Source organism: Glycine max, chromosome 16, assembly GCF_000004515.6.
Source record: "Glycine max cultivar Williams 82 chromosome 16, Glycine_max_v4.0, whole genome shotgun sequence".
In the NCBI taxonomy this organism is placed as follows: Eukaryota; Viridiplantae; Streptophyta; class Magnoliopsida; order Fabales; family Fabaceae; genus Glycine; species Glycine max.
In genome coordinates, this window is record NC_038252.2 from 14,628,787 (window position 1) to 14,648,192 (window position 19,406).

General features: G+C 36.5%; 1 protein-coding gene across 3 annotated transcripts; it reads right to left on the minus strand.

Annotated features, from left to right (window-relative positions):
• Positions 1 to 11,890: 11,890 nt before the first annotated feature.
• On the minus strand, positions 11,891 to 16,309 carry LOC100811200 (syntaxin-22). Of its 3 annotated transcripts, XM_014769038.3 has the most exons (8): positions 15,784 to 16,309; positions 15,458 to 15,685; positions 14,785 to 14,878; positions 14,372 to 14,511; positions 14,040 to 14,114; positions 13,201 to 13,358; positions 13,001 to 13,101; positions 11,891 to 12,423 (listed from the first exon to the last, which is right to left on the minus strand). In XM_014769038.3, exons 2-8 carry the CDS (start codon positions 15,643 to 15,645, stop codon positions 12,358 to 12,360), a joined length of 822 nt encoding a protein of 273 aa, XP_014624524.1. In that variant the 5' UTR covers positions 15,646 to 15,685; positions 15,784 to 16,309; the 3' UTR covers positions 11,891 to 12,357. The 3 variants fall into 3 exon arrangements, with proteins under 3 accessions (XP_014624524.1, XP_040866260.1, XP_006599180.1); XM_006599117.3 differs by lacking the exon at positions 11,891 to 12,423 and adding an exon at positions 12,535 to 12,908 and having other exon boundaries at positions 15,458 to 16,078; XM_041010326.1 differs by having other exon boundaries at positions 13,001 to 13,358; positions 15,458 to 16,056.
• Between the last annotated feature and the right edge of the window lie 3,097 nt (positions 16,310 to 19,406).

Consider the following 19,406-nt stretch of genomic DNA (forward strand, 5'->3'; position numbering starts at 1 on the left):
ATTCCTAGTGTTTTGATAGCTTGTCTAATTTTCAACATTATTACACCCATGCAAGAGTTTAAAGCATTTTCTTTTATTCCTAGACTTGTCTTGAACATTTTTATTCCACTTCCAATATTCTTTATTTGGCCCAAAATCTTTTGGTTCACCCAAAACTTCTTCGGCGACTCTACCTATCTAATGCATAGCATTCTAAAAAAAGTTAGCAATATTTTATGTAGTAATTTCCAACTACGTTTCTCCAAAACTTTCTACTTAAAAGTTTATCTCCCTTAATCCATATAGCAACAAAAAAAAGAAGAAAATGACCAGTGATCGCATCTTGCATTCTCACATTGTGACCCATATTTTTAAGGCTGATGCTAGGTGCACCCAACATGATTGTTGGTGCACCCAACATTTTTTGAAAATGCTAGAAATGCCCCTCGTCTATCTTCTTCGTTAAAAAGGTGGGTGCACAGTGCTTTTCATTGCGAAGATTTTTTTTCTTGGATTTTCTCTCTTCCGTGTGATTTTTTCTTGCGATAGGTGAGCTTCAATGAAGGTCAAGGGGCCGATGTTCATTGTTGCAGTGGTTGGTTTGTCATCGGTGACATATGAGGTACGCATTTATGCTGGGTGTGCGTGAGTGGGGTGGTCCGTAAATCATAAGGATCAACTTCATCTGTAAGGCTGATACGGATCAAGTTGATCCGTATGTTGATATTAAACATACAGATCAAGTGGATTGATATAAGCCTTACGGATCAACTTGATCCGTAAGGCTTATACGGATTTTGAATTCATAACATTTATTTAAGTTTATAATTTTTTTAATTATTACTGTTTGTATTGTCATTTTAAAAAAATAATTTAATTGTTTATACGTGTAATTGATTAAAATCGTATGTAGAATGATATAGGGTTTTTGTATTTTACTAATCATTAGTTATTGTGACTGACAGTAAAAGATTATGTAGAGTTTTGTATGATATGTATAGTGCGGTTAGGTGTTGTATGTCTGTGTTGAAATTTATGATTTATTGTTAAGATCGACGAAGATCAATGGATGTATGACAGTATAATGTCTAAAGAAGTTGATATGGATGATCAAAATGAACAAGAATGTGGTGTGAATGAACCACATGTTGATTGTTCGGATGCGTTCAATACTTCCCAAGTAATAATGTTCATTATTATGAGTGATTTAATAAAATGAATGTGTTGTAGAAAACTAAAATTGTCTGGGTTGCGTTGTAGGTGTTTGACAGCCGAGATGATGTTTTGCAGTGGGCTCGATCCGTTGCTCATGAAAACGGATTTGTGGCGGTCATTATAAGGTCTGACACAAACACTAGTAGTAGAGGAAGGACTTCGTTTGTGTTAATTGACTGTGAAAGGAGTGGTGAGTATAGGTGTAAGAAGAAAGAATTTGTTAGAAGAGATACTGGGACTAGGAAATGTGGGTGTCCATTCAAGCTTCGTGGCAAACCAGTGGTTGGAGGGCAAGGTTGGATGGTGAAGTTGATGTGTGGGATTCATAATCATGAATTGGCCAAGTTATTAGTTAGACATCCATACGCTGGGCGATTGACTAAAGCTGAAAAGACACTTATTGATGATATGACCAAGTCAATGGTGAAACCAAGAAACATTCTGCTAACTTTGAAGGAGCACAAAGCCAATAGTTGTACAACCATCAAACAAATATACAATGCAAGAAGTGCATACCGTTCTTCCATTAGAGGAAGTGATACTGAAATGCAACATTTAATGAAGCTTCTTGAATGGGATGAATATATTCATTGACATAGATTAAAGGATTAAGATGTGGTACATGATATCTTTTGGTGTCACCCTGATGCAATGAAGTTAGTCAATGCATGTAATTTGGTGTTTTTCATAGACAGTACCTACAAAATAAATAGGTACAGACTCCCACTGCTTGATTTTGTTGGAGTGACACCAACATGGATGACATTCTCTGCTGGTTTTGCATATCTGGAGGGTGAATGTCTTAATAATGTGGTATGGGCTTTAGAATGGTTTTGAGGTATATTTTTAAGACGTGACTCCCTCCCTGGAGTGATTGTGACTGACAGAGACCTAGCATTGATGAATGCAGTGAAAACTGTATTTCCTGAGTGTACAAATTTGTTGTGCAGCTTTCACATAAACAAGAATGTCAAGGCCAAATGTAAATCATTAATTGGTCAAAAAAATGCTTGGGAGTATGTCATGGATGCCTGGGGAACTCTGGTTGATTGTCCTTCAGAGCAGCAGTTCGACAAATGTCTGAAGAAGTTTGAAATGGTTTGTTCACCTTGGCCAATGTTTGTTGACTATGTTAATGAAACATGGATAATCCCACACAAGGAAAATTTGTTACTCCCTGGACGAATAAGGTGATGCACTTAGGAAACACAACAACAAACAGGTATGAAAATGTTCAATTATTTCTATTAATGTTGATGAATTGATGAAATTCTATTGTTGTATATGTTTATTGTTATTTGTGTATTTGAAATGTAGGGTTGAATCTGCTCACTGGGCTTTAAAAAGAGTGTTACAGAATAGCCTTGGAGACTTATGCAGTGTCTGGGATGCCATGAACAAAATGATGACGCTGCGGCACACGAAAATTAAAGCATCCTTTGAAACAAGTACACATGTGGTTGGACATGTCTTTAAAAAAACCTTATACAAAAGGCTTCTTGGAATGGTTTCAAGGTATGCTTTAAATCATATTGCTGCTGAATTTGAGCGTGTACATTATGCTGGCAAGAATCCTTCCACTTGTGGTTATGTCATAAGAACCACGCACGGTCTTCCTTGTGCATGTGAGCTATCTAAATATGTTGTTGGTTGCATCCCACTAGATTCAATCCATATGTTTTGGAGGAGACTTAGTTTTTCAGACCAAGGGTTATCTGAGCTAGAAGTGAGCATCAAGGAAGAAATGGAAACCATATCTAAAAGATTTGAAGAACTTGATGTTTATGGTAAGTTTACTCTAAAGATAGAGTAAACTTCGGGAAATTGCATACCCTGATCAAAATTCTATTGTCCTCCTCCAACAAAGGTTAACACAAAAGGTGCACCGAAGAAAGCGATGAATAGAAACCCAAGGTCAACAAAGCGTGATCCATCTTACTGGGAGCATGTAGATGTTTTTCATTCTGTGCAAAATAGCAATTCGCTAGTGAGGCATAGTGTTGGATCAATTTCAGTCATTTATCCACGACTTCATTGACAACATTGTGGATGTCAAAGCTGACGGAAACTGTGGATATCGGTCAGCTGTCGATTTATTAGGTATGGGTGAAGACTCTTGGTCGTTGGTCCGCAACCATCTGCTTAAAGAACTTGGCAAATTTTCAGATGACTATATCAAGATCTTCGGTGACACAGACAAATTTGAGGAATTAAGGATGTCACTACTTGTTGATGGGTTAACCAAGGTATGTAATTTATGTTTTGCTTTTTAAGAGTTAACTTTAAAATTAACTTTGACGTCTATATTTGTTTCATTCAAGTGAATATGGATAAGTGGACTGATATAACCGACGTGGGATATGTCATTGCATCAAGGTATAATGTAATCCTTGTATCATTGTCTCAACAACAAAGCATGACATTTTTTCCTCTTAGAAGTCGACCACCAGCAGATTCTTCAGTGCATCGCATAATTTGTATCGGTCATGTCTATGACAATTATTTTGTTGAGGTACATTCTAGATATAAAGTATTTTTTTATATTTATGCAATCAGTAGTGGACGGTTGAGTTAATATTGTTTTTGCATGTACAACAGGTTTATTTAAAAGACTGTTGTCCTTTACCACATGTAGCATTGTTATGGTCTAGAAATTGTCATCCTCAGGCAAAGTAGTGGCCAACTCCATATATTACTAGAATGCAACATTACAAAAGCTTCATGATGTTCAAAAGAGACTATGTTGACATAAATGATGACTGAACATATACCTTTTAATGGTTGATCGTTATGAATTTTAATCTCACATTAGAGTTATCTGTCTTTGTATATTTGTTGAATTAAGTTTGAACACATTAATTTTTAACACATAGTTCCCACCAAGTTATGTACCATGTTGTGTTTGTTTAATTAATTTTGACTTATTTTATAATGAATTATTACTTAAAATTTGAGAATTAGTCCCTTAATTATATATTAAGATTTAACTTGTTTTCTTAATGATTAAAAGAAGTAAATAGTCATTTTGGCCCTTGACTTTTGATCCCTTTTGCAAATTAATCCCTATCTTTTTAAATGTAAAGATAGGGACTATTTTTTACATTTCAAAAAAGATTGGGACTAATTTGCAGAAGGGGTCAAAAGTTAGGGACCAAAATGACTATTTACACTTATTAAACATATTGAATTTAATCAGAGTTCTTTTTTTAGAGAAATTTAATGAGAGGTTTTTCCTTTTTTCTTGAAGGAAAAAATTTAATGAGTTTTAAGTACTAAAATTGTAGTTAAAATGTTGTAAGTAGTTAAGAAATATTTAAATTTGCGTTAAGAAAAAAATTATTACTTAATTCTTGCGTTAAGAAAAAAATTAATTGGTGCAACTAAAATAAAGTACGCATGTATGATAAATCGTTGTCTGAATTGACAACACATTGTGAAATGCATGCATATTAACATAAAGCGTGATAGGACATTGTAAGACTTGGCAACACATTCTGATGCAAGATAAAGCATGTCACGACATTGCTGTAGTTGACAACACAAACGGAAACCATCTGCACGCGTCTCTTTTTTTTAAAAAAAATTGAAGCAATGATACTGAAATTCATCTATATATATGACACACCCGAACACGGTAAAAAATCACACATTCTCTCCTAACCCAATTCGTAGAACAAAGTATGACATTCTTGGGAGAAACAAGCAGTCAGACAATTGTGAATTCGACATTAGGTTTTATTTTTCCAAATGGATCCATTGTTCACAACGACAATGATGTTTATTTTCAAACTTCCACTCTAGTACCCAATCGAGTACCTAACGCTTGTGATTTTCAAACGTTAAAAACCAAAATACATAATACCCTTTAGCTAACCAACAAACAATATTTGGATGAAATTTACTACCGACAGTCATTCACAGATACAAGTAACCAATTTCGCTTTCAATGTATGCAACTAAAAAATGAGGATGATGTTAACACAATGTTAATGTGTAATAATCAATTTTCATGTGTTGGTCCGATTGAGTTATTATGCACCATTGGTAGAACACCAGATGGTATATTAAACTTACTTGAAGCGACTATGAGTCCTACTCATGATGCCCTGCTATATTACAACGGGAGGTGGAACATGCCACGCCAACATGAGTTTGTTGGTTACTTGTTCACAGGAAAAAATCCCAAAAAGTTTGACATTCCTTCTGGATGTACTATGGATGAACTAAAGGATTTGATCAAGCAAGTTGCGCCTCATGGGATTCCCCCTTATGGTATTCATGAAACACAAACAATAAGGCGATTGTTTTTTCAACGACCAAGCCACCATGAGTATTCAGATAAAATTATCAAATTTAAAATTATTGAACTGAAAACTAACGATGACGTGCTAAAGGTTTTAGTGCAGTCTAACTACTGAAAACAATTTTGGCCAATAGAAATTTTAGCTATTTTTAGTAAACATGTAATGGAAATGGAATACGATGTGTCCTTGTCGCAAAATTAGCATTACTTAGTTGTAGTATTTCAAGCAAATTTTATTTTTTTTCCACTATGTTGAAGTTAATGTAATGTTTGAATTCGCGTCAATTACGAAATGAAACCATATGATTATTATTTTATGTTCATGGTTTACCTAAATTAAGAAATTAGTTAAATTAAAATGATAACAATGGGAGTAGAAAATAAATTTGTTAGTAAATAAAAAGTATAAAAAGATAAAAATAAACAAAGAGAGTAAATAAAAAATAAAAAACTCCCCATCTATCAACTTATTACATTTTTACTCTTTTTTTTCATATTCTTCTTTTTCAACTCACTTATAATATTAGTTGGCGTTTTTCGATCTAGCAGTTTAATCTAAAGAGAGAATGACAAATATATTTAATTATGATATTTAATTGGTAATATTATGATATTTAATTATCATAATTATGATATTTAATTATGTAGCGAAATTTGAAAGTATATTTCAATCCTTTGAATTAATTATAGAACTAATCTTTAGTTTTAGATTGAGGTTTAGTCATATTCACGATTTTTCGTTCCTAATTAATGACGTGTTTTGCAAAAAATTGAACTCATATTTTCTCTATAAATTGGAATCACATTCATACTATTTCGACGGATTTGGAATCAAGTAATTTAAAAATAAGATTTTAACGTTAACACTAATATTATAAACAAAAATAACTTAAAATATACAAAATGTTCACTCAAAAACAAAATGTTTTCAAATACAAGAAAAGTATATACATCGTCCAAATATGATAATATAAAATGTGTAAAGAAATTATGGCTGATCCGTGCGCCACCTACGTCGAGACCTCACATACACATTGTCGTCTTCTGTGACACCTTGGCAATCCTGATGCATTCTTCCATGACCTCGTGTGACTCTGTGCCTGTCGTGACTATCCTAAGGTTGAGCAGACGCTACAACCTTTCAGCGATCGCATGGCAAGCATCTTATTAAATAGTAAACAAACAAATTAGTATTAAAATAATTGACCTAAATGACATTTGATACAACTAAGCAAATGATAACACTTACCACTACATGTCTAGGCTGGTCCACATGAGGACGGGCATGTGTCAGTGCTCCTACTAGTGGCTCTGGGACCTGAGGGATATGTGGCTCCACAAATGAGGCATCATGCGTCACATTTGGATGTCTCGAAGGATTTGATTGCTATGCCACGGTCATGAATGGATGAGAAATGATGAAGAACCAGTCCATGTACTCGAGCGCACACTGACCTGGCATAAAACATATCTCACCTGTTGGTGCAAGATGATTTGAGTAGTGCATCCACCTATCGTCTATTTCTTCAAATGACACCCATGAATTGACAGCCTCTGAAGGAATACTCTGGACATATCCGAATTGGCGCACGACCCTCTCTGGTCGGTGTCTGGCGGCAACAGGCCCCCATCGTAGCTGACCGAAAAAGCATGAAATCAAATCAAACTCCCGAACGGGTCGATGCTCCCCATAAGGCATCCAACAGACATCAGAAATCCTGAGTCGATCCAGACGCTGCCTCTACGTCGCTGTAGTTATGGACTTCAAAGTCGCCTTCGTAGCAATCCACCGACATGCACGTGGTGACACCTCATCGTAGTCCAAATTAGCCATACACTCCGCAAGTGATGGAAAGTGCTTATATATCCAACACTACAAAGATTACATAAAAATCATACAAATTTCAAATGAACATCTTAAATACCCTATTTAAAACATTGTTGTAATTAACTTATGAAAAACACATTAATTACCTGTAAGAGAGTGATGTAACCAATAAGCTGTCAGCTGCTACTCCTACAAGCATCATTCAAATGATCGTACATATGCACTAGGGCAGCAGCTCCCCATGCATAGCTCCCACTCTGACTCAAGTCATGTAAAGCATCTAAGAAGACAACATGAACATGGGTTACACTCATGTTAGCAAAAAGAGTGCAACCTTAAAGATGAAGAACATAGGCACGAGCTGCAGCAGTCCAATGTCCGGCCTGACATATGCTCTAATATATATCTCGTAGCCAAGATAGGTGTATGTATGATCCATGACACTGTGCTGTCTCAGCCCTGGCTGCCTCTCCGAAGACCTCTAGTAACTTAACCAACATCAACCCGGCCTCGTTGACATGCAGAGGCTCGAAGGTATGGAAGGTGCCAACAATGGGAAGATGAAGCAGAGCGCCACATCATCCAGGGTGATGCTAACCTCCCCCATAGGAAGATGGAAACTGCTAGTTTACCTGTGCCACCTCTCCACGAACGCGGATATAAGTCCTCAATCGCCAATGTCTACTGAACACGCAATCAAAGGACTTAGTCATGTGGCAGCAACTAGGTCCTCAATTTCAAGAGCATGCCTACCAAATTTCTACACCTTCCTCCTATGGGAGGATAACTTCAATTCAAGACGTTCCTGAATTGAAGTATAAAGGAACAGACACTTTATTAACATAATAATTTTAAAAAAAAAACAAATTTCAATAATAACAAATACTTAACAAATAAGTTAACTTCAAAATTATAAATACCTCTCCGTTCCATACGCTGACTGCAACATGGTCAGCATACTCGGTAAGCACTGATGGGTCACGCGGCCCACCTGGAAATCCCTCAGCATCATCACCAGCGTCTGCACTAGGTGCATGTATGTCTGCAGCTACCACAGGGTCATCCTCGGCAATAGGGGCATGTACGTCTGCAGCTACCACAGGGTCATCCTCTACAATAGGGGCAGCTTCCCGATGCCTACTTGCCAATGCGATAGGCCTTCGTCGCTAGGGAGCATCATCTGAATCATGATGATCCTCTCTCCCTAGAGCTCTGCCAATAACCCTACCTAAGGCACGACCTAAGCCTCCAGTTCTAACCATGATCTGCAAATGTCTACCACAAATTCCATCACTAAGCCACACAAATTCATCACAATATTAACTTGTTAAAACAAAACAAAATTCAACAACTTATACCCTTCAAAAAGTAATTTCATTTTCAGGTGCTCATAAACTCTATAGTGTGTACTCATTGTGGGAGTTAGTTAATGACATTGGAGAGAAGAAAGAGAGTGGACTCCTCAATGTTAGGAGAGGCTTTGAAGTTATTTGCTAGTGCAAGATTATGGTGTCGTCCAAGCGTTGATGAGTATGACAAGTTAATACAGTCTCTCTGCTTGAAGGGTTTGGATCAGAAAAACTACAGGAGGAAATGAAATTGAGTGGTTTGCATCTGAAGGGCATCGCGAGGGGTTTGATTAGAGTTGTCAAGGAGATGGACAAGGAGGTCATCGAGGCTGAGAGCATTACTACAGTGTCATAAACATTGTTTGCACTAGGCCTCCCTCCCTTCTCCTTTTGCTACCCAATCAACCTTGTAACTCGGCATTCAACATGATAGGTAGGTACCCACTTCCATAAAGCTTTCATTTCATAGTTCTACCAAATTCCTTTAAGCATTTTTGTTTTTCTTCATAATAAATTCTCTAAGTTGAGAGGATTCAACAAGATGCCAAAGCCAAATATAGCCTTGTCTAGATATAGAAGTGGTTGTAGAATAGTGCTGAAACAAATGGGCAACAACTTTAGAGCTAGAGCCAAACTGAAAACACATCAGGCAATACACAACTTTTGTAAGGTCTTTAAAAATTAAAATTTTAACTTATCATTAATTTTAATCTTATCTAGTATTAGTATCTTAGTCCACATGAGAAATCTTAAACCTTGGAAGGAACTTTGGATTTCTAGAGGGAGTCATCAGGATTTGTTTTTATTTGAAGATTAGTAGGAAAATGGAAGCATTTTTTACATGAATACATACCTAAAGGATTAGGGATGCTGATGGGCTTATGGAAGTTAACTAAAGTCTGTGAGAGAAAGAAGAATAGGGTTAAGGCCATAGTTGGGAAGGAGAATTCTGTTAGAGAAGGAGTCGAGGAGACTAACAGAAGTCAGAATGGACACTTGTTTAAGGGGATTGGTGAAGAAGATCCTAAGAATCATGAAGGAGAATGTGGATATGAGGGGGCTGGGATATCAGGAATTATTTGGGAATTGTGGGGTGGTTGTTACATAATTTGTATTGCAATTGAGGCTAGTTCCTTGAATTCCTATCAAATTTTAATAGTAAATTTTAGTTCATATCAGTAAACTCCTTTTTAACCACATTAGGAGATAAATGCAAGGGTAAGACTGTGTACAATGACCCTTTCTTATACCTTCGCATAGCAAGGAGCCTTCGGGCACTGGGTATGTTAGTTTTTTTAGGATATAATTGCAAAAAATCAAGTAGGATTAAGACGAAAGATTGAGAGGATGCAACAAATAAGATTTAAGCAAGGTTGATCAAATGAAGAAATGCTTCAAGCATAATTTAAGATTCTGTGGCACTAGAAGGAAAATTATATCAGGCGGCAAGCCGATAATAAGTTTAGCACGGATAAAATTATTAAGATGGATGAGCGAACATACTAGAAAAGATAATATGTGATCTAAATTGGTGTGGCATTTGTTTAGGAGAAAATAACAAGTTTTTTTTGAAGATGGTTTGATTGCAAGGAGAAGACCAACATATGTGTTCAAAAAGTGAATCAAATGGAAGATTCCTCAATTAAAAGAGGTTCAGGTAGACTGCAACTTTGGGATAAACCATCAAAACATTCCTTGCCCTAAATTGATTTATTGAGGTTTTCCACTGAAGTCAAAAGTAATACAAACTAAACAAATTTCAAACCAATATCAATATGTTCATGTTCAAACAAATCAAACAGTACAACACAAACCAAACAATGTAGCATAATCAAATTTCAAAGCAATATCATCAAACAATTACAGCATAATATGAAACTTATTTCATTATTCATTTGTATTCTACTTCAGCCTAAAACCCTCAAAACTAACCTTAAACCCTAATAAAAAACACATTTAATCAATTTTAACATGTTTTACATTTTTTTAAATTAAAATAGGGTCATACGGATCAAGTTTATCCATATGCGTGTTACGGATCAACTTGATCCGTATTAATTTTACGGATCAACTTGATCCGTATGCGAGTTACAGATCAACTTGATCTGTAAAACTAATATGGATCAAGTTGATCCTTAACGTGCATACGGATCAAGTTGATTCGTAAGAAGCATACAAATCAACTTAATCCGTATGCTTCTTAGGATCAACTTGATCCGTATGCTTCTTACGGATCAACTTGATCCGTAAGCTACTTATTTCATCTGTAAGCCAAATTCCATTACAGATCATTTAAATCCTATGTGGATCATCTATATCCTATAACCTACCTCTAATGCAGATCACCTAAATCCCTAGTGGATCAACTAAATCCCTACACAATACACCAAGGCAAAAAAGGAAGCAGAAACGGAAATGACACCAATGGGAGAAGACACTTACCTCGACGGTCGACGATGGCACAGGTCCTCAATGCAACTCATCAATGCGGTCAAAACACGGACAAACATGGCAGTGCAACAAACACAACAACAAAACAAGAAGAACAGTGGCGCAGGGGCTGAAGAAGAAGAATAGCAGTCGCGTGAGAAATGGAAGCGTTGGGTGCACAAAACTTTTAAAAAAATAGACAAGGATACTTTTATCTTTTAACGTTAAATATTGGGTGCACCAGCAATAATGCTGGTGCACCTAGTATCACCCTATTTTTAATTGCTCGGATATAAACAATAGAGTACACACAACGAAGACCAAGTAGAACCAAACTCTAGATGTAATCGGAACAAAGCTGCAAGAGAACAAATAATATAAGATAACTTTGCAAGTACGGCTGCACGGGCAATTTTATAAATACAAACTCCGCAGGAGACAAGACTACATGTACTTCCAAAGAATTTTACGAAAGTTATAAAGTCGCTTTCGGAGTTTAGCAGAAATTACCACGAAACTCCCGATTGAAGATAACGATGCGATGATCTTTGGAGTTAAACCCCAAAGTTAATCTTTTGATTATTTTTTTATTTTTTTTATAGGAATTGGCCAGTCTTAGAAGGGTGAATATTAGCTTCGAATTAAAAAAGGTGTCCATAAGCATAAAGAAAAAGGAAGAAAAAGAAACCTTAGTGCCAATATCATTTCCCACCCTTCCTTGCCTTGTCATGTTTTCGGCTTTCAAAAGACAGATGAAAAAAAAGTTCACTCGGTATAAGAGTATCATTACGAATAAATGCCAATCATCGACTTTAACTCATCAAATACATCCATGTTTTCTCCATACACATTATAATTCCAATTCTGGGAAAGAAAAGCACTGAAACAACAGATTACCATATACGAAGGTTTTGCTGAAGAGTCAGCACAGCCAGCCAGTTTTAGCGTTGCATTTACAGGTAAAGGACAATCAAAGAATTAAATATTTTTTTAATTAAAGAAACAAGGAGAGGACTTAAACCATAATCCGTGACACATTTTAAAACCCCAAACACTAACATAGAGAGAACATAAAACCCCACAACAAAATTATGGGAATTCCCACATCATGTACTGAAATTAGATGCAACAAACTCCAGTCAACCACAAGACCCGGCAAAACACCAATCAAGTGACACCATCAGCAAGGGAGATGCTATCTGCTGCCCAGTATATATGCATTTGCTCCATAATGTAATTGAGATAACCTTTGACTAAGCAGCAAGAACTATGATCACGATGAGAAGCACAATCCCAAAAATCACCAAAAGCAAGCATGTCTTTGAAGAAAACAAGAAAAGAAAAGAACACAAAGTTAACAAAGGAAAATACACAGAACTTTTAAAGGGGGAAAAAATAAAAACTAAAGGTTTGACCATAGATCAAGGTGGTAGACAATTTATAATAACTCCTGTAAGTAGGAAACTACAAAAGGTAATAATTATTCCATCAACCACTCCTTCCCTGCCCTCTTGTGCCAACTACAAATGTAATAATCCGTCTTTCAAAATGGAGAACAAAATAGTATGCAATATGCAAACTGATAATACTAGACAAAACTATAGGCTAGGCCACCTACATAGATTCAAGCGGCAGTGCATGAGTCTTAAGTCATTCCTAGAACTACAGACCATGTATTCTAGTCATTAATAAATTTAATGTTGTGTGTCAAGACGACTTCAGCACAGCAAGCCCATACAGAACTATTTTTAAGTCAAACCCCTTTTTTTGGCCCTAGGTCAATCCTCTTCAGGAGATACCGTCTCTGGAGATTCCACATATAAAAATTCATTTCATGGAAGCAGGTTAAGATTTACAAAGAGTAATATAATTGCAATAAGAAACTTGATATATTACCAAAGAGGAATTTGATCTTTGGGTTTTTGAAGCTTTTGAAAGTTGAGATTTTGCTTGTGCTGTTGCTGCATGGGAGTTCTCAATGTTGGAGCCAATATCATCTACAAAATGAAATTTAGTGGCACTAGGTAATGTGAGCAGGTACAGTAAAATAAAGATACAAGTAACCAGGAAGAACAAAAGGGAATGGAATAAATTACCAATCATGGCTCCTTGCTCATGGACAAGTACAGCAAGATCTTTGAAGATCTCATTAACTTCACCAATTTGCTGCTGTATTTCTTGAATGCCTTGCTCCCTTTCCTCAATGATAGCCTCATTGAAGGCAATCTCATTATCTAAGAATAAAACCTCCTGCCTGCAGCATGAATAATGCAATAGCTAAGGTGCTGAAATAATGCAATGTGGAGAATTTGAAAATTTTAATAACATAAATGAATTCAGTTGTTCATCTACTTTAGTGGCACAATCAAGAGTCCTGCCATTGATTATGTCACAAATTCCATCGCACGACAAAATTAAAAAAAATAAAATAAATAAGACGGAGAAGGGAAGGGAGAGAGAGAGCTTTTGGTATCCATTCTTTTAAGCATAATAGTATGCTGCAGATGAATTTATTTTTTTGGTCATCTTTTGCTTTCCAGTAGGCTGTGGTACTAAATGCAAAAGTTAAATTGGAAAGAGAGCCGTTTTCTGATAAATAATTGAACTTCAGTTGTCCAATAATGACATAGAGGTTAATTCATGTTCGTTTGAATCACCAAAAAAGAACAAGAAAAAAGCATCAATTCTTTTTTGGCCAAATATAATTTTTCAAATGATTAATACTGATCATTAACCTAAAAAGAAAAAGAAAAAAGCATCAATTCTTTTTTGGCCTAATGTAAATTTTCAAATGATTAATACTGATCATTGACCTAAAATTACATTTCAAAGTGTGGTTATTCACACTATAATCATATATTGGAACACTGCAATAATATCGAGAAAATGAATCTGCAAATCACTGATTAACTACTAATAATATATGAGAAATCACCTCCTTGATTCCACAAGCAGGGCACGCTGTTCTGGTGACTTATCAGAACCAACATCTACTTCGCTAGCTGTATAGCTGCAAACCAAAATGAAAATCCCATGTCATAACCATTGTATGCAAAGGTAATCAGAATTAATACCAACAAAACACTTATAGTGACTACAGAAGAACAATTGATCACCAAGAAACCAAGTGCATCAAATTAAGCCACAAAATTCTCAAAGTAGCCTACTCTTTATTGTCCAGAAACAAAGCCACACACTTAAAAACAAAGGAGAAACACAGGATTGCCCCTAAACTTTTACAGGCTCTAATAATAATTGGCAAATCACCTCGAAGGAAGGACTGCTTGAGGAACAAAAGGAGTGTACGCTGTTTCCCTCTCAGCTGCAAGACGTTGTGCCTTCTGAAACTCTTTCAACACTGCCTGAAAATCTTTCGCAAGTTTAGCATCTGCTATCTTCTTGCTTGCCTGCAAAAATAAGAAATGTTTTTGAGGCAAAAGACATACTAAAAAGACATTGCCTGTAACAAGTTTTCACTGTTTTCATTAAAAAAATGATGCAGATTAATCATGAAATTACCAATTCAGTAAAAATGACAGCAAGAATTTAAGCAAAAACAGTGTTTAGAGAAGTTCATGCATTTTGGAAGTTGATCACAAAATACTGAGACATAGACCATTCAAACAAACTGATTTGCACATGCAGATGCAGTAAAACATAAGATAAAGTTTCAAACTTACATTAACTTCAGCATGGTGATCAATGTCACTGGCTTGCTTAAGTTTAGCTGATGTATCCTTTACCAATTGCCCAATATGTAGTCTTGTCTTGTGGCTGCAAGTTCCAAAAAGTCTAACACAGTAAGAACCTAAGAGATCCTTGTTCCACTAAATTAAAACTTAGTATACAAGGGGAATTGAGTTCAGTTTGCAAAGCTGAAAAGGGAGTTCAGTTTCCCAACATCCCTCAACTTCATTTACTTTTGATTCACGAAGTTTCATTTTACAATAGTATATCTACTTAAAACATTATAAATACAAGGGGGAATCATCACATGCTCTATTACTATTATAGCTTAATCCCGACTAAAGAAACACTTGAGAGGAAACAAGACCTCAATCAAAGTATCAGCAACAGCAATTTTGATCTGCTTTTCAATTGACTCTTTCGGAAGTGGAAAAACAGTGGGGACACATAACCAGATGTTAAATCACAATAAGACCGATAACTTAAAAACGAAGCAGTAGCCCCAAATTCCTACTTGAAATTTCATTAACAAAGGTAATCTCAAATCACCCAAAACTAAAAAGGTCCACTGCAATTAAATTGAGAATACTATAAAAAAGCGATCACCAAAACACCAAGCAACGTGGAATCAACAAAAGGCGAATGACAAATGAAAGAATAACTAACAGCTTTTCGCGGAGGTCGAGGGTGTCTTTGGGGGTTCCGAGGGTGTTGACGAGTCTCTGGAAGGTGGAGACGGCAGTGTTGATCTGGAATATGCCGGCAGCCACCGCTTGCGTGGGGTCTTGCTTCCCATTCATCAACCCGCGCCTCGAACCGAAGGGGCGCCCGGCCTCGATGTCCTGAAAGCTCATAATTCCGTTTCACTTTCTCGAGAAAATCGGGGGAATTTTCCTGAGAAAGGGAGGGAAAAGGCCACCGGGATCTGAGAAGAAAGAACAAAAAAAAAAAAGAAAAAAAAAAGACCCGAATTTGGGGAATTAGGGCAGTACTACAAGCGAAGGAAGTTTGGATTCGGAGAGGTAGTTTCTTCGGTGGGTCTCTTCTATGGTTGTAATTCCTTGCCGCTACGTTGACGAGGACACGCTATTAGCGGCACGTGGCGGGTTTGCATAGGGTGGAGGTCAAGCTTCTATTTTGGTGGCGTCATGGTAAATTAACAATTCCTAATTATTGGTGTTGTGCTTGTTTAATTTTTAAAAATTGTGGCGAGAGGGAGGACGGTGCGGGGATGGAAACTACAACTAGGAAGGAAAGACTCTCTCTCACTAGGAATTTAAATTTTGGTGGTTAGTTTTTGTCCTTGTTCCAACAAATTTTAATTAAGATAGGGTGTTTGGTTGGAGAGATTGGGAATTTTGGTTTTCATATCTAATATTTGGTATCTATTTTTTTAAAAAATAATATTTTTGTGGCCACAAGTCAAAAAAATTGTCTACTAGAGTTTCTGAAAAACCTGATGAAAGAGGAGGTAGACTTGTTGCATCGTAATAAGGAAGGAAAGACTCTCTCACTAGGATTTTAAATTTTGGTCATTAGTTTTTGTCCCTGTTCCAATAAATTTTAATTAAGATAAGGGGTGTTTTATTGGGGAGATTGGGAATTTTGGTTTTCATATTTAATATTCAGTATCTATTTTTAAAAAAAATAATATTTTCGGAACCACGAGTAAAAAAAATTGTCTACTAAAGTTTCTGAAAACCTGACGAAAGAGGAGGTAGACTTGTTGCACCGCAATAAGAAAAAACCCAAAGTAGTAGTGGGCGGGGATAATAGCACTACTTCCAATGAGGTTAAAGAATCAATAAACACTAATGGAAAAAGAGTCTTGGAGATGGATCAACCCTTAAATATTGGGGTAGTAAAAGAAAAGGAGGTAAATAACATGCCATCATATTTACAAGCATGCTTTGGTATAAATGGAACTCGGGAAAGGAAAAAGCAACATATAAGTCAAGCAACTAGGATTGACTTGGACGGTGATGATTGAAGTTCTGATGACAAAGAAGTTGTGCTTGATGATGACACTTTAGATAATGTTGAATCCATAGTGGATGACCCTTTGTGCCCTACAGTGGTTATTTCTAGGGAGGAGAGAAGGAAAATGTATGAACCTTGGAAGCGGGTCATTATCATTAAGGTATTAGGGAGGAAGGTGAGCCTAAATTTCTTGAGGGCGAGACTAGCGAGGATGTGCATCCCAAAGGGAGTAATGAAGGTGATTAACTGTTAGAATGGCTACTTTTTGGTTATAAAGAAGATGGGTTTTGATTCTTGGTATAAAGAGGATGCCTAGGGTTTCTCCATGGGTATTTGGTTGCTTTGGGATTCCTTCATGGTGGATATGAAAATTGTTGGTTCACATCATCAGTATATTCATACTAGGATAAGACTTAAACTTTTCTATACTTTTGTGTATGGTAGTCCGAATATAAGCTCTATGGATGAGCTTTGGGAGGAAATGATTCAATTGAGTACCGACAGAAATGATCCTTGGCTTGCTATTGGGGACTTTAATGTCTATCCTCATCCTCATGAGAAGAGTGAGGGAGGTCCTGTTAATGTATATCATGCAGGTTTTGATGATGACAAAGTATTACTTAAAGATGGTTGTCATCATCAAAAAGGAGGAGAATGCGAATGAATATCATGCAGGTTTTGATGATGTCAAAAAGGTTACTTGATAAGCATGGATTGTGATGCAAGCTCTATTGGAGCTTGTAGGCCTAGGATCTTCTTCATCAATGGATTCCTTTGCTTCTTGGAAGATAAATGGCAGCGGAATGGAGAAGGAAGAGAGAGAGGAGATGCCACTTCAAGGAGAAGATGAGTCTAGAAGAAGCTCACCACCATAGGAGGCCATGGATAAGAGCTTGGAGGAAGAAGGAGATGAATGAAGGGAGAGGGAGAGAAGAGCACGAAATTTTGTGCTCCAAATGAGCTCTGAAATCTGAAGTTAATATTCAAATGATCAAAGTTGAAAAAAATGCACACACATGACCTCTATTTATAGCCTAAGTGTCACACAAAATTGGAGGGAAATTCAAATTTCACTTGAATTTGAAATTGAATTTGTGGAGCCAAACTTTGGAGCCAAAATTTCACTAATTATAATTAGTGAATTTTAGTTATGGTTCAGCCCACTAATCCAAGATCAATTCCAAGATTCTCCACTAAGTGTGCTTAGGTGTCATGAGGCATGAAAAGCATGAAGGACATGCACAAAGTGTGACTATATGATGTGGCAATGGGGTGTAGTAAGCAAATGCTCACCTCCCCCTCTAAAAATTAATTGGATTGGGCTTCTACCAATTCAATTAAATTTATTTCCAACCACACACATCAAATATCCACTTAGTGCATGTGAAATTACAAAACTACCCCTAATACAAAAACTAGTATAGGTGCCCAAAATTACAAGGGCTGAAAAATCTTATATTTCTAGGGTACCCTACCTACAATATGGAGCCCTAAATACAAGGACCAGATATAATGACATCCTAGTCTAATATGTACAAAGATAATTGGACCCAACCTTGGCCCACGGGCTCAGAAATCTACCCTAAGGTTCATGAGAACCCTAGGGCCTTCTTCAGCAGCTTTAGCCCAATCTTCTTGGAGCCTCTTGCTCATGGTTCTAGTGATTGGTCCCTTCATAGGGAGGATTGCATCAGATTGAATCAAGTCAAATAATCTCAATTTGATTGCTTTAGTTTGGCCTCAACATCTTTAGTATCAAACACTCTTTTATCAAAGGCTAAATCAATCCAAAAAGATATTTTTGAACTGGTAATCGAGTATCAGACTGTGTAATCGATTACCAGAGAGTTTGTGAAGATATTTTTGACTAACAACACAAAATTGTTTGAATTTTGATCTGTGTAATCAATTACCAGTGAAGAGATTTCAAAAAAACCTTTAAAAAGTCATGACTCTTCAGAAATATAATTGTGTAATCGATTACTAGAATCTTGTAATCTTGTGCCCACTAACCAATTGCTCCCTATTAGCTTATGTATTGTTACTTACAAAATAGTAACAAAGATCATAGCTAAAAGGGTGAAGGGTGTTTTGGACGAGTTGGTTTCTCCACATCAGTGTAGTTTTGTCCTGGGGAGACATAGTTTGAATAAAGTTGTCATTGCTCAAGAAGTTTTTCATTCTATGCGTGGGATGAAGTAGCAGAAAGGTTTTGTAGCTATCAAGGTGGATTTGAAGAAGGCATATGACAGACCTCGATGGGATTTCATTGACGATACTCTCTGGAGTATAGGGTTTCATAATACTTTGTGCAAACTGTTCTCGCTTGCATATCTTCTCCTTCTATGGCTATCCAGATTAATGGCGAGGTAATAGATTCTTTTTTCCCTTCTAAAGGAGTAAGGTAGGGTGATCCAATTTCGCTAGCATTTGGTGCATATTATTTCCAAGGAAGTGGACGCTGGTAATTGGACTTTGATCAAGCTTGGTAGGAAGGGGTCTCCCATATCTCATTTGTGTTTTGCAAATGATTTTCTCTTGTTTGGGGAAGCATCTGTAAAGCAGATGGATATTATTAATAGATGCTTGGATTCTTTTTTGATATGTCTAGTTAGAAAGTTTCAATATCTAAAAC

What these genes read in the sequence shown, in the direction of transcription:
- LOC100811200 (XM_041010326.1), bottom strand. Translation starts at nt 15,645, where the DNA reads ATGAGCTTTCAGGACATCGAGGCCGGGCGCCCCTTCGGTTCGAGGCGC. An exon ending in CAAGCAGTCCTTCCTTCGAG is followed by an intron (nt 14,115 to 14,371) that starts GTGATTTGCCAA and finishes TTTGGTTTGCAG; the next exon opens with CTATACAGCTAGCGAAGTAG. An exon ending in AAAGATCAAATTCCTCTTTG is followed by an intron (nt 12,424 to 13,000) that starts GTAATATATCAA and finishes TTTTCTTCAAAG; the next exon opens with ACATGCTTGCTTTTGGTGAT.